The sequence below is a fragment of the Melospiza georgiana genome, chromosome 2 (assembly GCF_028018845.1).
Source record: "Melospiza georgiana isolate bMelGeo1 chromosome 2, bMelGeo1.pri, whole genome shotgun sequence".
Taxonomy (NCBI): domain Eukaryota; kingdom Metazoa; phylum Chordata; class Aves; order Passeriformes; family Passerellidae; genus Melospiza; species Melospiza georgiana.
In genome coordinates, this window is record NC_080431.1 from 24,905,804 (window position 1) to 24,932,407 (window position 26,604).

The 26,604-nt window shown below is 37.2% G+C and overlaps 1 protein-coding gene across 1 annotated transcript in view; it reads right to left on the minus strand.

Moving 5' to 3' along the window:
- Nucleotides 1-26,604, minus strand: part of OCA2 (OCA2 melanosomal transmembrane protein) — a 158,583-nt gene that overhangs the window by 82,147 nt on the left and 49,832 nt on the right. Inside the window, exons 9-14 of the mRNA XM_058018454.1 lie at nucleotides 25,515-25,586; nucleotides 24,621-24,686; nucleotides 23,469-23,525; nucleotides 22,068-22,192; nucleotides 18,374-18,512; nucleotides 9,274-9,406 (exon numbers count right to left, since the gene is read on the minus strand). Coding sequence (XP_057874437.1) covers nucleotides 9,274-9,406; nucleotides 18,374-18,512; nucleotides 22,068-22,192; nucleotides 23,469-23,525; nucleotides 24,621-24,686; nucleotides 25,515-25,586 — 592 coding nt within the window. The remainder of the gene's footprint in view (nucleotides 1-9,273; nucleotides 9,407-18,373; nucleotides 18,513-22,067; nucleotides 22,193-23,468; nucleotides 23,526-24,620; nucleotides 24,687-25,514; nucleotides 25,587-26,604) is intronic.

Below are 26,604 nucleotides of genomic sequence, written 5' to 3' on the forward strand. Positions count from 1 at the left end.
ACTCACAGAGGGGAAAAAAGCCTTTCTGTACTTCATTCTTATGTGATTTTTGAGTGACTATGACTGCAGCTTTGAAACTGTCATCAGTCCAAGGGAGTGTATTTGTCTTTTTCTCTGGCAAGGGCTCAAGAAGCATGAGCAACCAGTTTGCTGTTCTACTTCCCTACCGTTTGTCTTTTCTGCAACAACTTTTCTGATGACATCTGCTCATCCTGCATTTCTCCCCATCTTTTCCAAGTGAAATTTCACCAAGGGTTTAGCTGATAGAGGGAAGTTGAATCACGCACCACCTAAATGAGATGCAAGTACTCCACAGTTATTTTCATACAGAGAATCTCTATCTTCTCTCCTTCAGAAAGAGGCAGCTATCTTCCCTGTATCTGTGCCACAAACAAATCCACAGAGTGGAAAGCACCATGACTTGTGTTGCAGATTCCTGTTCCACATCTGAAATGCCCTGGGGCTAATCTCCAGGTTGAGCAAAGTTGGACTGGTGCTTTGTGATCTATGTTAAAAAATATATGTGTGTCTTCACATGGCTTTGATCGTGCCTTTATGTACAGCAAGTGCATGCTTGATTTTTCAGTCATTGGTTTTCCAAATCTCCCAAGAATGTGAACATCTGACCTGCTGTGGAGTTAACTTCAGAGCAAACTGTACTTGGAAAATCAAAACTGTTGATATAACTTCTATACCACAACTCCTGTTGCAGTAATGATTTGTGCAGAGGTTTTCTAGGTCATCCACAGAATGTTTCTCCTACTTCTCTTTCATGAACACTCTTATAGCCCATCATGGCATCGGGTGATACGCATTTATTAGAAATAGTGCTTTTTTTGAAGGAAAAATAATGCAGAACCTTGAAGTCAGCAACGACAATTAACATGGCCAAAGTCCTTCGGGCCTTGCTATACTTTTCCTATTTCATAACTGCAAAACCATTTAGGCAGAAACCCCCAGAGACTGGGACCATCTGATATATTATGACGTACTGTTTTAGACATGGACAGGGACTTAATGCAATCACAGAGTCTTATCAATCAATCTTTGAAATTACGGCCAAGTCAGCACAAGGGCAGGATGTGGCTGCCACTGAACAGAATCACAGGATAGTCCCACAGTCTGTTTCTCCATGTCCATAAGTTCCTGTGCCCCCCTCAGATGGGATCTAATGGTTATATAACACCAGAGTGAGCTCTCTCCACTCACTTTCCAGCCCAGTGTGCAGGGTTTTTGTAGGGTCAGCTTTATGGTGGATCAGCCTTCTATCCAATGTAACCTTCCACTGTCAGGTCTGCTGCCAGTAACTGACATGGTGAGTCTGTGGCACGGCAGTTTCTCATTAAAGCAGCTAAATTAACATTTGACTGCAACCATAGCACCAGTAGCCAAAGTGATAGAAGCAAAGCTGTTTAGTATGCAGTGATCTGGAGCACAAAAAGACAGGAGGGCTGCACCCCAGCTCAGTCAGAGAATTCAGCTCATTATGATAACTAAAACCTTTGTGAATGCCATACATTCATAAAGCCCATCATTCACAACATCAATACACCTAACATTATTATTTCCAACAAGAATATAGAAAAAAACTCCATTTCTAACAAGAAAATAATAATTTTTTGCTTAGTTATAGGATCAGATAAAGGCTGCTCAAACATGTAAACCCTATGCTGCTAATCTGTTCTGACTTTGTTGTTGATCATATTTTGCCCTGGAAACCACAAACATTACATCCTGGACCCACTGAGTTTAACAAAATTTCAACCGTTGACCTGAACTGTGACAGTTAAGATAAAATTTCTTCATTTTAGAAAATATTCTTAATTTGAAAACTGCATATTATTTCTGCAATCTGACAATTAATAGTCAGATTGATTTTCACTGGAGTAATCACACATTCCCTCCCATCCAGCTGCCAATAACAAAGAAGACATCCTCAAAACCTGAGTGTAATTAATTCCCAGTCTCAGAATCTGAAAAGGCCAGGTTGGTTAATTGAAGATACTCAGAAGAGCATGACCAACCTTGATGAGATGATAAGAATTATCATTAAATTACAATTTTCAACTTGCACGTGCGCTAACTATGTAAACTATCTTTTTGCAAGAAACCCAAGTTTGCACTGCTGGGCTGTATCTAACAGCATTCAAAGTACGTTCATCTGAATATTTGTTTCATTTTTTTCTCCACATGTTACTGTAGCTTACCTATTTTCAGTAAAGCAATTATTTTTCATAGCCAAATTCTCAGAATGAGAATATTTCTGTTTAAATGTTAACTGTAAAGCAAATTAAGTATCATGAATTCTAGCTTAACTAGTGATAGTAATACCTATAACTTTTTATTATGTAACCAATCTTCTAAGCATTATTAGATGGTGTCATGTCCATTTTGTAAGTGCAGAAACTAAATCCAAAATTCAAAACCAATGAGTAGAAAAAAATCACCTTGAGGGATATTCCAGTTCAAACACTTATGCCTCTCTCCTAGAGGCAGCACACCCCAACAGGACACAAGCATGAGGATCTAAATCTAGAAAAACCAACAAACAAAACAAAACAAACAAACAAAAACCCCACCATGGAATATTCTTGTTTTTATTCCTTTGAATAGTGCAGTTGGTCAATAGTGTATAAGGTAAGCATAGGTATAAATATTGCAGAGTCTTCAAAACTACATCAAAACTTGTTTTGCCTTATTCACCTGAATACATGCAAAGGAACACAAGAAATGTGCACAATGCTGCATAAAGCAGTACAGAGAATTTATATAAGCTTTTCAACTTAATGTGACACCTGAGGCCCCATTTGGTCATAAAGGCACCTAATGCCAGCTCAGCTACCCAGCATGGGATTGCATCCATCACATAGGAATTACAGGGCATCCTCATCCTGCAGCAAAGCAGCTGGAGCCTGGGCAGAAAATCACATAGTTCATTATTTCAAACACCTAAATTACTCACCAGGAGTCATCTTCCAAGTAAGCTGGAGCAGGCTGCAGCAAGCCCACGAAAGAATCTACAACATTACAAGCCTAACCCTGATTTTATATGGTATAGTCAATTTAGTATGTCTATGATGGTCACAAAGGACTCGGAGTAATCCACAGATATTAAGGTGAATTAGAGTTCTCATTACATTTCAGGATGGTTGATAAAGATATACATTAACCTTCAGTTGGCTTGTTCCTGAATGACATGTTGGATATTTCTCTCTCAGGTAACATGGGCTCTGTTCTCATCTCTGGGCAAGTCAGACTTTGGAGACACAAACTTATTTTAGTGCTACAGCAATTCCCCATCTTTTAAATACATCTCAATATATTTAGGTTCTCTGTGTGCTCATTAGTACTTACTTAATGTACTTAAAATTTTTATTCTGTTACACTGAGAATGGCACAAGGAAGTCAAGAGCCAAGTATTTTGAGCATGCATTTATCTAAAATTCTACTCTAGTTTGTTTCAGGAAATTTTTCTCAGGTGTGAAATCTAGAAAGATGACTCCAGCTTATTATCAAATAGTTTTCATTCAGACTTGCCAATGAGAGCAAATTTTGCTGATGTCTTCCATTAAACTACAAGTCTCCCTTAGAAAAAACAACCTCTCTTAAATTCACTGTACTTTCCTCAAACACAACTAGATACATTCCAATCCCAAAACATTTAGCACGAAATTTAACTACTGCTGATGTCCTTTCAATATGAGAAAAGGGGCGACAAGCCACCACTTAGAGATGGCATTCCTAAGGATAAGGAAAAAAGAACCATAAAAATATAAAGCCTCAAGAGGACAACAGTCTTTTGGAAAATTTCAAAGGGTAGTGCCTCTTCTAATGCTTTTAAGAGGACAAGATGAAGAGCAATACAATGCAGCCTGCTTCAGACTCACCATAACTTTTATCAGTGGTTTAGAAGTAAAAATGGCAATACATTGAACACGCTTTGATAAATGAAAATAGCAGAGCAATTAAAAGTCTGTCAAGCTTACACTTGAATTTGAAACACCATCACAGTGAAAGCTTTCTGCAACAAATAAACACAGATAATGTGTTGCATAGAACTAAACAGTTGTTTTAAGCTCTGTGTATTAGGAAGACCTTATGATCTTCAGAGCCATGAAAGTGGAAAAACTGTCATAGCTTCACTCAAACACCCCAATGGAAAGGCTCTGCCTTGCCAACCACTGTATATCTGTGCAATCCTTTCACAGCTGAGGTCTGGATACAAAAACAGAGGGGCACAGAGGCTGTAAAAGAAACAGGAGCTAGCACTAAGTTTTTCCCTCCCATCAGTGATTTTCCAGTACTCATTCCTTATATGCAAAATGAGTATAATAAATTGTGAGGTGCTGCTCTATTGATTCAGAATGACACTATATTATACCTTCTTTCTGCATAAGACTGGTAAAGTAATATTACAGCTGCCTTCTTATGATGGCTGCATTATCAATGCACTAAGCAAATAATATGAGATTGTCATACTCTCCTTGTTTTGCAATGTCAGAATACTATTTTTATCATATGAAGACAAGAAGAGGCAGATCAATGTTTTTCTTTTTCCAAGGGGAATACTCCATCAACTCTAAAGCAGTTCAAAGGACATATATAGGAATTAAAGCATAAAATTATTGAAAATATTTTAAAATACAAAAATCTTCAATCTGTGGCAAGTAAATAGCTGTACTTCTTTTCATTCCTGATCACCAAGAGAGCTATTCAAGGTGCAAATAATTAAAGACAGCTTTTGCTTTTCATTTTCAAACATAAAGCCATGGCCCTGGTAGATTCTGATATATTATCCAAAAAGGACTAAATACGGTGTCTGAAGGGACATTGAGACTACCTATTTTGTTTGAAACTGATAGTCTTACTGTTCTTTCAAATAAAAGACACAATATGTACCAGAAATATATTATCATAGATACCAAGAGAATTCATAAGAAAGCTGCACCTTTTAGCTCAGCATGCTAACATTCACAGTAGGAGAGTTAAAATGTTAACTATTCACTATTTGGTGTTAATATCTACAACTGAATTGTAGAGAAGAGAGAAAAAGACATCACACAAAAAAAAACAAAAAAAAACCAAAAAAAACCAAAAACATTTTACTGTCCACATTGGTACTCAAGATTGAAAAATACTCCCCATAAAATCCAATTAAATTAGCATCTTCATCGAGGACAGTAGAGGGCAATGCATATTGCAAAACTTTCATTCAGACTGAGCCTAAAGTTGAATTCTTGAAATAAAAACATATTGAAATATTCCTTTCTTTGGACATTACTGTCTTCATAAACCGCTTGCTGCTTTCCTCACTTGAACCAGCTTCCAAGTGAGGACTATTTCCAACATCACATTAAATACCAACTATGCTTTACTGGCAGTTAGTAAAATACTTTCATAGGCACAAATGCACCTCGGGACAGAGATTTGCCAATTTACTTAATTCAGCTACATCACTGATGTACCTTTCACTGATTCTAGTAAGAAATGGTTCCTGAAGTTACAAATATCTTGCCAGCAAAAATAGGACTAAAGACTGTTCTTTGACCCTGAGCAGCACACATAGTGATGTTTCACTGCACCTTATCCTGGGTGCCCTCTGTGTCCCTGCAGTGTCCTTGTGGCCCTAGACTTAACTATTATTTTAAGTCAGCTTTGTGCATTTCAAAGTGTCTAGCACTAAGTATTGTAGGTTTTTTTTTGCAAGTCACCACAGTGATTCTTTCCCTCCTCCTCTCCCTTTTCTTCTCTTTGAGAACATCTGTAGAGCTTCACGTGGAAGAAAGGAACAGATTTGCTCACTCATCTGGTTACTGCATTTCCCATTGTGGGAAACAGCTCTGTGTTTTTCACACATTAAGCACTTTACATATGACTATGATTAATTAATTCCTTCTGTTGTCAGCTTTACATGCTGACTCTCATACTACCATAAGTATTTTCCCAGCTGCTGCAGTCAGTGAGTTACACCAGAGGGAATAACACGCTCCCCCGTCTCCTGCTATTACCACTCCCACTTAAAGGGTGGATGTCTTTCAGCCTTGGAAAGTTGGGAAAAAAGAGCAAAGTAGAAATGGGGAGCTGGTGCCAAAGTTGTGCTAGGAGAAACATCTTCCTGTCTGGCAAAAATGGCCAGTATAATAATATTTGTCACCAGAACATGTGCCACTCACTCTCCTGGGGATAGCAACCTTGCCAAACACTGAGGTCCATGTCTCCACAGCTTGATGGGTGAGATATAATAGTGTATTGCTACACTTCCCAGGAACTAAATAATGTATTCTTAACCCTTAAAGGAAGAAAAAACTCTGGTTACATGTTTTCAGAGTGGCAGTAGAAATGGTCAATTTAATTCCTTGTACAATCAGATATTATTTCCCTTACACATTCTTTTGTGGAAATGTAGATACATACCAACTTTTCAAACCTTCCCAGATTACTCTTCTAGCCCTGGCATCTTCTGCTGCATCACACAGAACAAGGAGCAGGTTTATCAGCTAAAAGACATTCTCGAAAAAGTCCTCAAAAATCCCTTAATTCTTGAAGAATATTCGATTTTCTCTCTCATGGATGAGTTCTTCAGAGTCTTTTTTTCTTTTGTTAGCTACCTCACCTAAAGCCACTGCAGGCAGACAGTGGTTCCTGGGGAAAGAACAGGTATTTTACTGCAGCAGAGGTGCTGCAAATCAGTCTGAAAGCCAACGGATTAAAAACACTGGTAACACATAGTGTTGAAATTAAGCTAAAAATGTATCTTCATAATAAGAACACTGTCCATTTTAAAATTCATACTAATCCATTTTAATAGTCTGTGTATCCTAAAGCAGCAGAAAACAAAAAAAAAAAGCTTAAAGCACATAGTGCACAGGGATAAAAAAAAATCTGGGGAGAATAATATACCAATTAAATATCACATCACTTGTTTAATTGCTAATTGAGGGCAAGGTGAGGAAAGACTGGTATTTAGTTGATTAAAACAGCTGCTTCAAACAAGGCATTTGAAGTTATCACAGAACCATTTCAACTGGAGATGAAAGGACCCCCAGAAGCACCTTGGAGGCTATTCTGCAAATCCAAACCATGACAGCTATCTCCAAATGGAGCTGTATTGGTCTCTTTCTTTCTCTTCCTCACTCACAGAAATTTTCAATGGAAAGAGTGGCTCTTCAGCTTTTGCTCTAATTGAACAGCTCCTGATTAGGTTTGCAGCCAAGGGCAAGCAGCTGATTACAAGAACACATGGTATAATGATTAGGAGACTGCTAAATCTGACCAGACTAAGGTGCAAGCAACAAGAATTACCAAGAAATTAATTGAAGGAAATAGGCTCACTAGAGTTTCACTGGAAAAAATAGTATGTCAGAGAATAAACAGTACTATTCAGATTAATTTGAAAAATTTTCATACATACTGTATTTCTTAAAAATCCAAAACATATGCTTTAAAATTTTATTGCCAAAAGGAAAAAAGTAGCAATTCCATGTTCTAAAAGATATATTTATAAAATAATGCTATTATATTGGGATCAATAGTGTTTACATTTGGGAGAATTAATTTTCTTGATGGCTTTTTGAAAAATCATAATTTGTAGGGTCACTGGGAAAGAATCTAAGCATGTTAGGTCTGAAATAATTTCTTTATTTCTCTTGCTCTCTGGATAAGACCTCTAAGGGTGCAGAAAGCCACAGCAGTTTTAAAATGAAAATGCCTACCTCATACCGGACAGATATATAGGAGAAAGAGAAATTCTCCTTAAATGTCTTAGAAAATAGTTAATATAATATCTGTAAAGCCTTAAAAATATTTTTGATCTAAATTCTGGGAAGTACTTTGGCCTTTAGCAATACAGACAGGTAAACAAATGCACCTCATGCTGAATAGACACTGAAGTCAAAACCACAAATCTTCAGAAGATCTTCCTAAGCGGGAAATTTCTTCTCTGACTTTTCCATCAGATGGGATTTGAGACACATGGTATAATCTACTGAGGAGAGGACTGTCACTTCTGGCTTTTATAAAACCATAATCCTCAAGCAAATTTCCCCTGGAACGGGGCAAGGCACTACAGGTACTACTCCTTTTGCCTAAAGGAGATACCTATCATTAAAGTCTCTGCCACAGTTAGTCACCTTGGAGTCTCCTTATAAGAGAAAAGTAAACTTTTAAGGCCTGCAATATATCTCTTCTAGCATAGACAGCTCCATTAGTCTTGAAAAGCATTTATCTTTCTCCACAGATAACAAATGAAGCCAAGATATATCAGCAGCATCAGAAGTTGTCCTCTCCATGATAAACAGATGCCACACACACAGGTTGAGAGACATCATACAGGACATAAAAACATGTGTGGCATGGTCAGTGGAAGCCTAGACCTTAAGTCTTCTGCAGCCAAAGGTGAAACAAGCACCAGTCCCAGGGAAGAAACAGTTCTACTTGACTGTCTTTGTAAAAAGCTTGCTAATAAATTATACTTGCTGAAGTATTTCTCACCTTGTAAAGAAATGGTGAACATTTTGGAGATTAGTATTAAATTTCAGCACTGAAAGAGAAGCCCTAGAACAATAATAAAAACTTCAAAATCACTGAATTGAAAAACATAAAAGCATGAAGACAAAGAGGGACTGACACAGTCGACAGTCATTGAAACAGCTTTAAGAAGACTTCTAGAGACTATTGAGGTGAGTGACATAAAAAGACATAGATTTAGTTCCACTGAATTGTAGAAATTATGCACCAGGGAAATTTAAGGTAGGAAGAGCCACAGAGGCAAGCTGGGGAGGACTTGAAAAGTTCTGCTTTGATGAAATGTCTTTCACTGACCACAGACCAGTAAAAGATTGCTGAAAATTTCAATGGAAGAAAACCATGAGCAAAGGAATACCTCAGTGCCCTGTGTTTGTTGTAAGGGAAACCTGGAATATTTTTAAATCTGCCTGTGAACTCAGCACCTTGAGCAGATATTATCTGTTGCAACACAGAATATCCTGATACTCATACCTACGACTGTAATGAATGATGAAAAATATTCCTGCAAATTTTGTAAGATATTTAATAACTCATGTCAAAACCTCAGTGTTAGCACCAGAAAAACATCCAGTTGCAAAAATCAGAAAATACCACAACTAAAAATAAAATATGAATCATTAGTTGAAAAATTAATGTTCAGATAATGAGGGGGGTGGGCACTTCCATCTGAAGACATTGTAGTAGCCACTACTCGGTTTCCATTTAGCACATATTCTGTGTAACAATATAACTTTTTTTCACACTTACCAACAATTTCACTTGGCTCCTTATTGTAAAGTTTTTTGTTCCAGTAAAGAAGTCTGAGAAAAGGAAAAGAGACCAGAACAACAAGGCAGATACCCAAAAACATATGCCCTGTGAAGGCTGCAAAATCCAATCCCTGAAAATAAAAACAAAAACCTAAATTAAAAATCACTTATTTTTCTATATTACCTACAGGGAAAAGCATTCAGCTTTATGTATGTTAACAATCAATAATAAATATAAAGCAATACAGTAAGTTCCAAGTACAGTATCTGCTGTATTTCATCTGTTTCAAGGAGACAAGCCACATTAAAATTTAATTCAAAGAACATTGCATTACAAGTTACTCTGAAACACACCTAGTGTTCCTGAAATGTACAGTAAAAAATCCAAACTGAATCATTAACATTTACTTCTCACTTAAATTACTTTAAATTCATTTCAAATCACTCAAAGTCTCAGGAATAGTTGAATTTTAATTACCAGATTTTGTTTAAACTGGTGAAAACAGAAATGCTTACAATAATGCTATTTGAACCATTCTTCTACAACAAAAGTATTATATGTCAATATTGTGTTTATTCCTCTTTCTGGTTAATAAATGAACCCAATTCTTTGTATTTTGCACAGTGAGACCTGAAAATGAAGGGGTTTTTATAAAGCAGAACGTATTAAAAGGCTGAACATATTAATTACTTCCAAGCAATAAGGATGCACAGTGACAGTTTGTCCTAAAACTTAGAAGTTTGCCATGCTGTGAGTGGGACATTGGACTAACTGACCTCTAGGGTCCCTTTCAATTGAGTTTTTACATTTTTCCATGTTGCACACATTGTAGTGGATCAGGGTTAGCCTTTGGGCTGGGCTTTTCTGGAGCAGCCATGACTTGCCTGTCCAAAAGAAGTTACCCATGAAGCTCCAAGGAGGATCACATCCAAGTAGTTTGGTAGGAGGGAACTCTTTTATATCCAAAAACAGAGGCTGTCTGGTGATCCCAGCAGAGCAGACCTGTGACACCTGGAATAAAGCATGGCTCAAGGCCAGGATAGTCCAGGTTGTCCCAGCTGAATTTTCAGAGCAACCACTGATTTCCCAGAGACTCTGGAGAGTTAGTTGATTGTAGGATCTCCCTGTGACACACCACTATGTCTCTATTGTTCCCTGATTTTTAACTATGAGCTTCCTATAGGCCCTTTGGTAATTCCAATGCATATTAAAAACAGCTTCCCTTGTAGTATCAGCTGTTACCTCCAGTGTGTTAAGACTGTTGGAAACTTGCTGCTTTAAATATGTGTTCTTCTATATTGTCAAATGTTAAAAGAATTTATGTGGAAATTTCCTAGTTGAAGTGTCTCTGGTTCAAAAAAGGAAGAAAAAGTTTCTCTATTGCACCACAGGGCATAATAAAAAGACATAACACAAGAAACTGATGACAGTCATAAAGAACTTTCATAGCCAGATAAAGATTGGTGCTCTTTGGCAAAAAAAAATCCATAGCTTTCAGACAGTCAAATAAATCTCAAACAATAAATATGTAGACCTAGGATTAGAATTTGATCCTATTAAAACACAGGTTTAAGCTTCCTGAGGTAATATCATCCCTACTTGCTATTTAATAGTAGATTCCTTGACTCTTCTACTCTGCAGACACTGAAAGGTGAAACTGTACCTGTCCATTCGTTGGCCTTTTGCTGTAACTTAACTACAGCCATTGTTTTTATGGAAGCAGAAGGAAGACTCTTCAGAAATTGGGATGAGATCATTTTAAGAATTTAACAGAAAAAAGTGACACCACAAAGAAAAATAATGTACCTTCATTCAGTTTGCCTACACAACAGGTCAGCCACTTAGGTGTCTTACATCTCTGTAAGACAGTTTTTATAAAACAGTTTTTACAGAGATGGGCCTCTGGGCATCAAGGTAAGATTCAGAGCTACAGGAGACATTTCTATGAGGGATGAAAACAACATTCATAACTCTAGGAAATTTACAAATGAATAAAAAAAGGATTCCTGCAAAGGCTCGGTGTTTGTGAGACCAATCTCCAAAGTATATAAGCTCCATATCCCCCATGTTTATTTCCTAAATGAAAACCATTGACAATAAATTGATAATAAATCTATATAAATATAAATATATTTAAATATATCTAAATATAGATATGATTCTATCTGAACCCATCTATATATGGGTTGCCTCTAAGATTATAGCCAAAAAGAAAGATCATAAAATTTTGGCCAGAAAAATAAGAACTTTAAACCTCAAAAGTTGAACTGGCTTTAGTTCAGAAATTTTCCAACTTTGACAGTGTGCCATTAAACAACTCAGGAAGTAAGAAAAATCAAGAAAAATCATTATTGAGTTTTGTATGGTCTCTAAAATAGCAAAGAGAGGTAGGAAGCCAAAGCTATTTAAGCTGTAAAAACACTGAAGCTATACCAGCCAAAATGGAAATGCCTAAACCCGACTGGAAAAAAGAACTATCCTCTTAAAGAAAAATGACTGGAAAACATGTGGTTGAAGAGCAATAAAATAGTTAGGAGTAGTCAGATTATACTCAGTACAGAATTACCAGAATGAGGAAAATTACTTTTGCACTCAGACTAGTCTCATAAAAAAGCAGTGGAGATGAAACTTTTCTTAGACTGGCCAGCTACCAGGCCAAATATGATGGTAGAAATTCTCTGTAGAAATACACAGAAATAAAGATAAATGCTAAAGTAGGAAGTAAAAAAAGATAAATAGGAACCCGATGAATTCTTGGTAGCCCTCAAGTTTAAATATGTGATGTCTTCGTCACATATTAAAGGATCTTGACTTTAAGGAAGTAGCTTATTGCAAGTAAATACAAATACAAAAAGCCAGTTGCCTTTACATTTTTTATTATCACACCTATTTCCTATTTCAAAGGAAAAAGAATTGTGTCTGGTTCCTGAAATGCCACGATGCAGAGACCTCTCAAAAAAATACAGAAGAAGAAATACATCACTTGAAACCCACAAAATTAATTTCTTGATGAAGATAATCAGCTCAACCTAGAAGGCAAACTAAAATGCTGAGGTCTGACTCATAGCTGAAAGGAATTGAAATGAGATAGAGATCACAGTACCCTGAAAAAAAAATCAGGATTAACACAGCTTCATGACATAAGAGCTGACGTAGATAAGCCTTGAAAGTGATTTGCAGACACCATCACAAGAAGAAAAAAAATATCTACTAGATTTTTTGGCATCCTATCCAAGAGCTTATCCAAAATTTTCAGAGGGAGTAGCAGGGCTGAGATTCAGGATTTTGTTGAAGTTCATAATATCAGCACATTGATCTTTTATATCTCTGAGATCCCTGGTGAAAAAGAAAATATGCTGCCCTGCTCTTACTGCATAACAGTTTTCCAATTCAGCTGAAACAAATTGTTTTCTAACATGGAGTGTGCCTATTTCAGGACAGAGCTTGCATGACGGGGTTGTCAGTGATAATGTGAGACTGGATTCAGCTCTCTTCCCACCCCTTGCTCCCAGCTTTCCTCCCCATTACCTCCTTGCCTTGATCCACAAGAGACAGTGAGTGAAAATGAATCCTGATCAGCCTTGGACAGCTGATGCCCTGTAGCCATGGAGGCTGAGGGCTACCAAATGCACCCCATTTTATGGCTGATATCAGAAAGGCTGAAATACAGTGAAATACAGACAGCTGCCTTCCTTGATTCTTTGGGCTGGGTGCTTAACCCCAGTCTCTCTGCAACACAGGGAATATGTTTTCAGGGAAAAGGAAGGCTGATTTCACACCAAGCATTGTCAGATCACTGGTAGCCAGCTGGCAGCCTCTTGGGGAACTTTAGAAGACTAAAAGGTTTTCACTGTACCACAGATACCATGGATGCAGCAGAGGATACCTAGGTCATGGCACAATTGCTTCATCAGTTGCCCCTGTCCTTTTCCCACACCCCAGAAAGGACACACAGCTTCTCCACAGAGCCTACATTCATACCCTTTGTGGCTGTGGATAGCACATTTTATACTTCCTGAGTCTTCTGCGCTGCTGGGGCCAGGATTCAGCATTGTAAAAAAGCATTAAAGTGCTCCCCATGTCTCCTGCATACAACAAAAAGTCATTTTCACAAAGATTTTCTTTTCCTGCACAATAGACTGGAATAGAATTGACATGCACAATAGGCAAGAAATATTTTTCTTCCAGGAGATTTCAATCTATGAGATAAATACAAAACACGCTTCAAATGTCCCTTACTTGAGGCTATGATGATTGTGTCAAATTCTTCGTGTTCCCCAGTCAGGAGAAAATCTAAAGATTTTGTTTTAGCAAGACAACAGCCTAAAGGTTCTACTGCCTACAGATTCAGAGCTGAAACAGGGTGGGAATCTTTACTTGGTTTATAGTTTAAAATGCAAAGTCAAATATATCAATTTCATATTAGGAGGAAGCATCATATTGGTCTCCTAAAATTCTAACTTCTTATCATCTTGGTTATTATTTTTTTCATTGCTTCTGGAGATGTGAAATTAAATTCTAGTAATTCAGACCTTTCCATAAGGAATCTGCCTATTTGGAGCAATGAGAAAGCAAAACTTATAGCTATGTGCAGCAATTTGGGGAGCAGCAAGTACTGTTTCCAGCCAGAATTCCCTTACTTAATATTTTAAAACTAATAAAATGAAGAAGAGCAAGAGTAATTTATTATTTCTACACTGGCTTAAACATCCCTTCTAGCTGAGTGACTAAGATCTGCATTGTCTCTCATGGGAGCTGCTCATGATGTCACTGAGCCAGAAACCACTGATGGTCTAACACAGTTACATGAAGATAATGTTTATTTGAGACACTGATGAATCTCCTTTCTCGTGTTACATTATACTGTTTAATGATTACTACATGCATAGATGGTAAAAATACCGAAATCAGAGGTAAGCCCATACATTTTAGTTCATGCACTTTAATTGCACTAATAAATGTAATTTTCTCTTGAGAAAATGAATCAATCAAACATCAACAGAAGGGGTAGAGTTCTACAAATTGATTAAAAGTTTTACCAAGCTTGTATCCAGCAAACTCAACAAAAATAGCCTACTAAACTATGGGAATCCATTTTACCAGTGCTTGAAATATCTGTAAAGCTTCATAAATAGGATTTTCTCTTTTCTTTTTTTTCAGAAGTACCTACTTTCATTCATAAATTTTTGATACCATAATTTCTCATTAAATATAACCAGCTAATATCACATCATGCTAAATTCCATCATGAAGGCTGAAAGTCTGTAAAAGGCAGCACAGGAAAACCTGATGTCTGTCAGTTTTGCAGGAAATTCCTGTCAAATGGCAGGAATAATTCTGAGTGGTATGCTGAAACCCCCAAATCCTCATCAGACATCTGATTAACAGCACAAGATTTATCACATGCTAACAAAACAGTAAATAAAAGGATATAACCCAGTGGCTAGCATTTGCTAAAACTGCCTTTGCTTTTATGATTACTTCTTTTATTCAGATTTAGCTTGGACACACCAGTGCACATGTTCACTATCGCTTTGTTCACAGCATCATTTTGCTCTGGAGACCTATTTGCCATCCATTCTTTAAAGAACTAGAAATCACACCCTGTGCTTAGAGCACAGCAACTTCTGATCTCAAAGGTGTGTTTGTAGAAGTTCATGAAGCTCCCAAATACAGAAGATTTGCTGTTCAATCCTTCTGAGAGCAAGAACCACATCTAACTGGTTCATGCTCTATTGTGCATAGACACATGGAGTTCCTGAAGTCTGAAGCCCATATTTCTTCAAAATAAAAATATAATTTTGTTAACAGTGGCCATTCTGTAGCAGCACTCTGAAGATGATAAAACATTAAAAAATGTTTTCTATTCACTAAACAAGTTTTCCATTTGCTCTTATCCTGAAATCAAAACATAAAAGCTGTTTTGTGAAAATTCTTCCAACTTCAACTAAGAACAGCCAAGAACACAACATATCTTCCTCTCCTATTATGCAAATGTTCCACTGATTCCAGTCATGATGGTAGGGAATATGTCAGGATTATAAATTAACAACAGCTAAAAAGAAAATATCCTTTTGATATTCATTTGCATCTCAAGACAAGTAAAGAGACTTATTGCTACATTTTAATGAGCAAAATGTTACAAAAACCTTATTTATTCAAACATGGTTTAAATAAAATATTTTTAATATTATGCTAGTTTTCCCCAGAAGCTAGGGAGAAAAGTCTCTCCATCACCACAGTAAACAGAAAGTAAAACATTTCTAACACTAACCAGATAATAGCACCCAAAGTAACAAGGCTGCATTTCATTTCATATTGATATAAAAGCCAAGGTTTCCTACAAAAGTGTAAACTTGCATAATATTTTACTTGAATACTTTTAGAGGTTGATGTACAGCAGTAAAAGTTCAGGAAGACTGGTAAAATTCTCCTCCTGATAGCACCTAAACAAAGTAGAAAACCAAACCATCTACATAGGACAGTTCACTATTCAACTTCCTGCAGGGGCAGTTGTCCAAGTACTCCTGTACTTACTGTGCAAAAATGACACTCAGAAGAGAATGAAAAGAAGAATTTCAACAAAAATATCAAGTAGAAAAAATTTCTAGAATTTCTAGAATGTCCAAAAACATGACCATAATGCTAAGAAGAGGTAAAAATCAAGTATTTTCTATAGAAACGCCATAATAGAAACTATAAAATATACTACATGAAGGAGTGTTTCTAAGATGTCATTAATGCATTCAAGAACTTCTACCTCTGAAATAGTTTAAAAAAAAATAAATACAATAAATTTTACTTGGTATTAGTGTAGTAGGCTCTGCTCTCCATGCATTTCAGACACAGAACTGTGCTAGCTCATGTTACCCTTCTGCACAGCACCTTTTACTAGAAGTAGTTTCACAAACAAGACAGCAATGTCTACATTTCTCCTTCTGATCTAAAGAGAGCATGCTGGAGCAGGTGGACAAAATTAGGAATGCAGCTATTAGTTGAACAGCTCAGACTGTAAGAGGCCAGATGGTCCAGCTCCCTCTCTGACCTCTCTCTCGGCTTTATCCAGTTACCCCAGCCAGCACTCTCCCAGGCAAATCTCCTTTACAAGGGGTGAGCCCTAAGCAGTGAGGACATACCCCAGACCATGACACTCTGCCTCGGGACCAAGGATAGGTCTTTGACCCTCTTTTGTTTATATACATAGATATAATAATTGAGAATATAGAACAGAAGCAGTGTAAATTCTGTGACCCTGTGTTGAACCTAATCTATTTCACTACATTCTTATTCCTGTGATGCAGCAGAAGATCTGAAAATAATCCAGACTGAAAACATCTGGAAAGATTTTTGTGCTTGTTTCAGATACAGAATTTGCTATAATATCATATTTGCCAGGATATTTATACATCTGAATTCTCCTAAAAATATCAATAGCTCAAACAAGAAAAATGTAACATGGTTTCTTTTCAATTGCAATTGCTTAATTATCTCCCATGTTTATAGCCACTTCTAAAGGTTCTACAGAAATTATGAGTTTCTGAGTATTTAGGAAAATTACCTGCATGGAAAGTGCTAATTATTCTCTTTTAGATCACAAGTTTTAAATAGGTGCACAGATTTCACATCTACAATTTAAAACTTAGCTAGCAAGTTCTCAGCTAACAGTAAATATTACAGTCTTCAAAGTAGCCATCCAAACTAGCCAACTGCAGGACATTTCAAAAATTTTGATAGCAAACATTCAGTTTATTAAATACTACAAACTTTCAAAGACCTTTCACAACCTGGACAGTACTTAATTAATTTGAGTGCATTCAATTAATTAGAAGAGATCTTTCTTTCACAGAGCAATAGAAACATAAGTGACTCCAAATGCAAAAAAACCCCCAAAACATAAACTTAGGATTTTGTACTACAACTCCCTCATCCACTTGCACAGTTGTTTTTACACTAGCTCAATGAACACTAAATTTCTCTATAATTTTTTTTTTTTGGGGGGGGGGTGGGTTATCACACCTGCCCAAAACAGAAAGCTCCTCCCTGGTGTCCTTACAGATGTGCCCATTACATATTTTACTGCCTGTTCCATGGTGCTGCATGTTGGTGAGAAGAAGGGCAGATCTGCCCCATGCCAGGGGATGCTGCCCCTTGCATCCTGAGCAGACTGCCTCCCTGCTGCCCCACAGCGCAGCAAGGAAAGGGGGTGGCAAACTGTGCCAGAGGCAGAAGGAAGGCTTGATGCCCTCATGTTCAGGGGTAGCAGGGATAGCTGAAAGCACAGAAAACTCAGTAAACTCAGCTCCATGCTGATGCTGAGGGCTGCAAACACTTGCGAGTAGCACCACAGCCACTCCACAGGGCAGAGAGGCCCATGTGGGTGGGAAGAAATGGGATGCTCCTGCTGGATAGCTCGTGTCCTGCAGCCCCATCCAGCACCATAGCTTTCCCATTGGCACCAGCCACCCAGCAAACAATAGAAGAGCCAAGAGTTGGAAGCTGAAATCTGTCTCTGCAGCCTGGAGATAGCAAAATGTTGTCAGGGGGTGGGAGCCAGCTGCAGCCTGTGCTGCACGGGAGAAGCACCCACCCCCCTCTCACACCCCACATCCCCCTGGGCTGTGCTTGAAGGATAAAGTGCCTTATGTGTGTCATGGCTCTACAGGGGCAGAGCAACCTCTCTGTAAAATGTCAAATTGTCTCAGATTTAACTTTTGAAAGCAAACCTATACAGAGAAAATGGATGGATTTTCATCTTCATTTTCACATTTTTGTTTTTTTTGCAACTTGTTGCCCTGTCTGCAGCCCTTCCTTGTTCTGCTTCTTTCCTCACTTTGCCATTAATAAGGAAATCCTCATCAACAACAAAAAAAGGAAACTGGTATTCTCGGTCCAGATCAAAAAGTCTATTCTTCATCACTATTTTGTCCCCAAAAGATCACTCTCTTCTGTCTGATAATCCTACTAAAAAAGAAGTAGCATGGCAAAAAAAAGTGGATTATGTTCTGTTTATATGGCTGTCTGGGGGAAGAGAAGAATCAACATTGCATAAGTCAACATCACTACTTAATTTTAGTAGCCAAACAACTGCAGTACATACCCTCCTCCTCAGCTCCTGCTTTGAAACAATAATCACATTTGGAGGATCCCCAACAGCAGTGGCAGCCCCCCCAATATTTGTGAAGATTACTTCCGCAATCAGGACGTGCCTAGGATCAAGATTAAGTACTTCACAGAGCCTGCAGTGTAAAGACAATGAAATTAACTTCTTATCCCATGGATAAATTACCTTAAATATTAAAATGCACAAAAATTACAAAATGCAGTCATTTCACAGACAAATGGTAAGATTTTAAACATAATGTGTCAATAAATGTTATGTTAAAAAGCATTTATTGTGCTAAAGCAACTATAACAATGTCAATGAAAATTTATGGATTTTCTTTACATTTAAAATGCAGTTATTAATGCCAACAAAATTGATGCATTTAATTCAAAGTAGTCAACTATTACAAGAATCAGACTACACAGAAAATAGCATTTCAAATTTTCACTGTGATACAGCTTCTGAAACCATGGTCCTTAAGCTGCACTGACCTGTGGAAAACTATTCTGGTCAACCACAAGCTCTGCACTCAGCAACAGTGATTAACTTTCTTATGGGAAGCAGTGGTAGAGGATTGTGCAGGCTGCCTATTAGCCATGAATCATCTATTAGAGACTTCAGCTTTCAGGCTAGTTTATTCAGTTTATTCTGTTCCTATTTTCCTCCTTCTCTAAAGCTTGATCATGAGTATTTCTATCTGGGATGAAACAAGCAGAAAATACACATTCCTTATGGTTAAAAAATTCTCAAAATGTTTTTAGCAGTTCAAATATATTAAATACTTCTTTGGTGGGATGATGCTTTGATAAGAAAAAGTAACTTGCCTCTTTAATAAGAAGCCTCTTTAATAAGAAGCCTCTTAAAGTGCTCTGACAAACACAGGGGTTGACTCAGTAACCTCATGATCTGTTTGAACTCAGAGCCCACTTACGCAGAGTAATCTTCGCACAGATTACTCCAACTCACACATTACATTTACGCACACACCCGCGTAATCCCCTCTGTCCTGAACTACATGTTTGACTTTAAACTGGGGCTCTGCTAATAAAAGCTGAAAGTTAAAGTCACACCTAAGCACTTTGGAGTAAGAAACAACTGCTTTCTTCCTCTCAACTTATCAAAAAGTTCCTCCAGAATGTAAAGATGGAGGCCACACTTAACTTATTGTCCCCTATATCTCATAGTCAATGGGGGAAAGAGTGTGCAGGAAGAATGCTTTCTCACTGCAGTGCTCTCACACATTTCCCTGAAAGAAGGGTTGAACTTCACTGTTTAGCCTAAGTCGTGTTATTAAAACCTATATTTCAAAGAGAAAAGACTATTGCAAAAAAGCTTAACCTGATTCACTCACACTATCACCAAGAGTGTCAATTTAAAACTCAGAAAAAACACTCTGAGATGGCATATATGTCAGTACATAAAGACTCTGGAAAATAATAACTGTGCAAAAAATACACTATTTCCTCAGCAGCATGAAATCATTCAGTTAAAGGGCACTTTGTAGCTCTACTGGTTCTTGTATCAGTTGTGATACAAGACCACAATTGTACATGCAATTTTGACTCCATTGCTCCTTGATTTCCCAGTATTTCCAAATATAAGCTAAAATTTTCTTTAGTAATTCTTTTTGATGGGCCTAGTGGTATTTTAAAAAGAGAATTCTAAAGTAAGAAAAGGCTAAGCCCAAAGTGTAAATCCATCAGAACATCTTAGCTAGATGGCAGGATCTCAGTTCCTCAGTTTACTTATCCTGGTTATATAATTCCTCATGTGTAAAAACATTAGCCATTTCCACTTCTCAATAACAAAGTATCTTGAAAATAAGCAACAGCCAAAAGGAGGTAGTTATTACTTTTTTTAGCAGGCTACTACAAAATGCAGAGTGAAACAACTATCATGTTTTAGGCCTTATCATAGGGAATATAAGCCCTAATGTTTGCAGAGTCAGTACAATTTTCTGCAAGCTTTATCTCCATGGCAATGGAGACTGCACAGTGCAACACAGTGAAGCTGCAGACAATGGCAGTAAGATAAAAAAGAAAATGACCCCCAGCATGAAGCTTTTTGAAGTAAGCAATTATTTGGTTTTAGTAGGTGAGATAAAATTTCATTTTAGTTTTGATAGTGATTCAAATACAAATGTTTCCCACATACTGAGTTTTCCCTTCTTCAGTCTTACAGGCTCATTTAGCATAAAACAAAAGGGCTTAGTACATATTTAGTACAAAAGTCCATTACTTAAAGGTGACTGCAAAGGCAGAGGCTCTCCCTTCACAAGGATCCACATGGAGAAGATAAGAGGTAACAAGTACAAGGGAGAGATTTCACCTCAACATAAGAAAAACAATTTATGGTGGAAACAGTTAACCACTGGGAAAATCTCCCCAGGGATGTGGTAGAGTCCCCATCACTGGAGGCTTTTAAGATGTAATTGAAGAGATTGCCAGATAATCTCATCTATCTTTCCTTTCCCATGAAAGGTTGGAACAGATGGCCTTTCGAGGTCCCTTCCACCTGGGCTATTCCGAGATTCTTTGAAAACAGAATAAATGTTACCGTAGTTCTGACTGTGAAAAGCTTTTTATGCTACATTGACTTCTGGATTTCAGTCAATTCCCAAATTATATTTATCCAAAATATTCTGTAACACAGCTAAAGAAAATTTGGTGTTTAATAGCTCCAGTGCTGCTTACTGCTAGAAATGCAATTATTGATTAGGGTGTGGCAAAGCCATCTCTTTAAAATATAATCAGACAGAAGACAAATGGACCTTTCATTCACCAGATGTTTCCAGTCTAGAATAAATTTCACTTGCAAAATTGGGTTTTACTGCTTTACACTGCATTTTAAAGAGGGGGCATATCTTAATAAAATTTTGTGTACTTTAATGTGATAAGGACTGCAAGCATTACAACTCTCAGGATCATTTCTAAAATACACTAGATCTTTCCAAAACTGAACTGGATTAAACAGATTTGCTTGACTACACACAGGTTAAATTCAGGTTAAACAGTAATTTATAATCCCACACTGATTAAATGTAGCTGCATATAACATGTTATTAATTTACAGAAATCTGAAGTAATTAAATTCATGGTTGTCTGCTCAAAGTTCCAAATATCTAACCTCAAACTGTGCAATTAAGCAGTAGCCATCCCAATGACATGATCACCAACAGGAATAAAATTCAGATTTTCATATTCAAGAGAAAGTTGTAAGACAAAATATGGACTTTTCAAAAATTTGTTTGTCACTAATATTAGAAGGGATAACAACTTCACTAAAACATAATTTACTATCTAATATTGTATATAAATATCAGCCAGCAATTAATAAAGCAGCTTTAATTAAAAAATTCTGCCTGCTTTACAGGAGAAAAAAAAATCATCTACTAGGGATCATTTGGTGCAATATGCTATTGCCATTGAAATATGAAGACAAGCCAGAACAGTTAGCTGCCAAGGCAGTGTTCACAATTTTCAGATATGTTCTCAATATTAATGCAAAGGCAAAAGACAATCCATTCTTCTGAAAGTGCTAGCTTTTTATTCTACTACAATAAGAGTAGTTGAAGCTCTAATTTCCATTTAAATTATTAAGAAAACCTCCAAACAAATATTTTGCAGACATGTCTACTACTGATTGCTGGCTATAAAAGACCAAGTCCAAATCCATAACAATAAAATACCTTATGGTTACTGGAGTAAAGAGCAGCATAGTGGTAACATTGTCTAAAAATGCAGAAAGAATTGCAGCAATAAGGCACAGAAGCGTAATCATGGCCCACACCTTGCCTCGAGAGAACCGATAAGCCTAGGAAAAACAAACAGAAGCAGAATTAATGGACTGCATCCCTCCAGCTTAGATTTCAAAAAAATGTAGATAAATCAACTTGATCAAAGTTGAATAACAATGAGCTCAGAGCATTTACTATTCCTTTACTATTACTCCAACAGCACCCTCTCCAATACTAAATAATTTGGCAGGAAAATAATTCATGGAAGTGAGCAAACAATCCCATCACACAAACAGAGAAACAAGTCTGAAGAAGCACCACATTCTGCTGCCAGTCATAAAGGGTCAGTGGCAGGAGAAGGGCTGAGCCTCCATCTTCTGCCTGCATGCCCAGGTGAACTAACGGGGTTTAGACCTCCCTTCCTCTCCACACCTGGGACACATTGCCCATCCTCAGAGCAGCACTGCTGGAGTGACTCCAGAGGGGGGCCACAAACATGATCAAAACACTGGAGTACCTCTCCTACAAGAACCAGAGGGAAGAAGTCTGCATTACTCAGTCTGGCAAGGAGAAGGCTCCAGGCTCACTTTCCAGCACCTTAAGAGGGGCAATAAGACAGCTGGGGGGGGAGACTCTGGGCAAGGCCAATCACTGTGTAGTGATCAGATAAGAGGGATTGGCTTTAAACAGAGAGAGTAGGTTTAGATTAGATATTAGTTAGAAATTCTTTACTGTGAGGATGGTGAGACTACAATGGGTTACCCAGAGAAGCTTTGGGTGCCCCATCCCTGGAAGTGTTCAAGTCCAGGCTGGATGGAGTTTCAAGAAACCTGCTCTAGTGGAAAGTGTCCTTGCCCATGGCAGGGGTATTGGAACAAGATTATTAATGTTTCTTCCAACCCAAACTATTCTCTAATTTTATAGTTGTGATGCTATGAATTACACTTTTCATGTAAACTTTTAAAAAGAGAATTCTTTTTACTGTGCAAAGGTCTGTGGCCACTTTTCATATTTGGTCATACAGTTAATGATAGTTCCCTGCCCCACTGCCAGGCATAGAGAGTTCAGCTACAGCAGAACTGCAGTCCTGGGGAAATCAGTGAAATATTCAGCTTAATAGTGCCCAAATGCTTGTGTACCCTACTGGGGACCTTTAACATTCTCCTGTAGAAATAGAATTTCATTAAGGGCTTCCTTTTATCCAAAAGGATTTTTCCAGTATTGCAATATGACCACTGTAATTTCTAATATGATAAGTATATGCTGACCTTAGAAGGGCTCTTTAAGATTGTGCTTGGTGTGACAGATTTGAATAAATATTAACTTGATAAATCTAGTACCAAATAAACCCACCTTTACTGCACAGTAGTCAAAAAATCCAGTCTCTGAAAATATGGCCACCAAAATCATCTGCCAAAAGATGGGGAAAAATATAATCACTTGGAACTGATATATAAAAGTAATTGAATTATTACTCAAAACTAAAGGAAAGCAGATTGTGATACTGACAAATGGACTTATCTGACACAACTTTGAGAATCTAATCACCCTTACATTAGAATATCCACTACAGCTGCCAAATATCTCTAGTTGATACATCATATGGTGAAATATACTTCTCAACATAAGCAGTCTGTAAATGTCATACCAGTCTAGTTGAATTTCATTTTTAGTGACTAAGTGGGCATCATACATTAAGTACTCAAAGTATCTCTCTTACATCATTAATCAAGAAGAACCAATAAGTGTCTTTGCTCTCTGCATTAATACTCTACAGAGCACAGAAGATAATGGCTTCAAGAAATGGCTTGCATTTTCCCACATCTGGGAGATCTCCTGTCCTTCTGTCTTTGCTCTAAACATAATACGTAAATTTTTTTGCTTTCTTTTTCTGTGGGGAATACAAGGAGCAAGGACCAGTGTCAGGAAATAAGAAAAGCTCAGAATGGAAAAAGATAATTGTAATTTTTTCTCTGTATATTGTATATTTTGTGTTATAGTCTAATAGCACTTGGACAATATTTTTTACCACAAATAGCTCCAGGCAAAATTATTAAAATAATATATGATTAAAATCTCATCAGATATTACTTCTCCATTGCTGGCTTGCTTTTTTGTAGCTTCAGACAAAACAGTGAGACAGGAAACAACTCTTCCAACAGAGTGTGTTTGACGAAGGCTTTGAATAAACAAAATTAAAAAGAAAAATGAGAGTGATAATACTTGGCCCTTAAACAAGTCTTTCTGTTTATAAATCCCAACGATGTTTTTAACATGTTGTCAATACAATTTCACAGATTAAAAAAAAATAGTAAAGGATCAACATTTCAAAAGACTGTTTCAGAGGTCTGATCCTCATCCTTTTTGGCAAATTCCTTAAGACACAAATGTTTGTCATAAGCTGTCTGAGTAAAGTACAATCAACAAAGTGTTCTAAAAGGAAACATCTCTGTACTGAACATGATTATTTTGGCACATTTAGAGCAAAAGATACATTTTAGTTACCATTCCAAACAATAATGCCAGTGTCTCATAGTCAATCCACTCGACCACTTTGACCATACTTGGCCTCTGCAATCAAAAAATACAATTACAAGTGAATGCCACCTAACTTGTGATTAGCTATGACTTATAAACTCCACTTAATTGATGAACCATTTAAATAAATGTGATGGAAATTAATAAGTGTTCCTACAAGCTACATAAAAAGGACTCTTTATTATTGCCCTTACTACTATTATTATTATTACTAATTCAAAGTACTGCTGGCATCCTAATCAGTCATTATCAGGCTATTGGTTGGTCTAATTGTTCCTTCCTTAACATTACAGAAATAAAAGATAACCAAATTACACGGTACACTGCAGTTCCCTTTTTGGTAAAAGAACAAAAGCATACCAATTCACCTGTGAACAAACTGGAGGGTATTAAAGGGAACATAGTAATGATGTGGTTATGAGAACAACTGAGAAAATCAATCTGATGTTTGACTATATATCAACCAAGAGTAAGCAGCAGGCGAAACAAAAGGGTTGGAACATGCAGGCATGAGATGTAATTATTTAGGGTAGTATAAAGTGTATTTCCATTTAGGTTTGCTTGGTAGCCTAACATTACTGAAAATAACAGTGTTAAACTAACACTGGATTAAGCTGAAAATGCTTGCAGTCAGCTTCCTGCAAATCAGAATAAAAAAGGATCAACTGACGTTTTTGTACTCCCCTTGTCTACACATTAGTCTGACCTCTTTTCCCACCCCAGTGTCTGTCCTACCATTTGTCTTTCTTAAAAAAACACTGCTTTGCCATGTGCTCAGTAAGAACCGGGCAAGCATGGAGATTAATGATACCTGACACCACAGCCAGGGACAAAGGGAGCACTCACAGTTTGGTAACTTACCTCCCCAACAATAGCTAGGGCAGCTAAAGCGGCCAAAGCGCCCAGCATGGCTGCCAGGGTCCTGTGAACAATCTGCAACAAAGGGTAAGAATTGACCACAGACTCCTCCAAGCATCTCCTTACTATTAAAAAGGAGGTGGGGAAAGGATAAGACTTCATGTACAATTATTTTCTTGGCTTGCTTGAGGGTTTTTTCTGAGTAGAGGATGGTTAATTACTTTGCTATTAAAAAAACAAACCAACCCACAAACCAAACCAAAACTAAGTAAAACAAAATTAAGAAATCAACCAGCTAAAGCCTTGACTGTGCAAATGCTGCTAGGAAGTCTCATCTCTAATATCCAGGTAGAGAAGGAACTTCAGCACCAGTTTCTTACATCTGCCAGTAGGTGACCCAAGAAGGAAAGCAATTCATCTTCCCTAACTTAAGGATCAAAAAGCCTCGTCCTGTTGGCTTCCCTTCACCTCCCATGGAAAGAAAACACATGCCCAGGAGGTGATCCATCTCATTCTTAGTAGAGGCTTGTTCAGCAAGTGTGCCTTGAAAATGTGTTTTATTTCTCCAAGAACTCATCTGTAGTTATTTAATCCCCTATGTCTGGAAGATCACAGATTGTGTAAAATAACTCGGTTAAAGTAAGCATGTAATTAATGAAAATCACACTACAAAAGACTGAATCTAATTACCAGCTTTCACTATTAATGTGTTTAAATATTATTCCAACAGAAGTTAAAATTATTGTTGAGAAAGAAATAAAAGAGTCTAGAAATATTTCATTTGCCTCTAATTTCATAAGAAATATTTTGCTGATAACAAACAATAGGATGAGAGCATCTCAAGGCTCTCTTCCATGTTTGGAAAGGAAAAGAAAAAAGGAAAGATTTGGCTTTGTTTTTCTCCTTGATTATAATTTTTAATGGAAATAGTAAAGAACTACACAATTTATCAAATTACTAGAAAAATAAATATATAAATGACTAACTCAAGAGTTAAAAAAATTATCTGTCTTATTCTCCTGTTTTCCTTAAAAATGCACTGAAGATTAACCTATTCATGGTTACAAAGCAGGAGATCAGACCAAGATTTTTA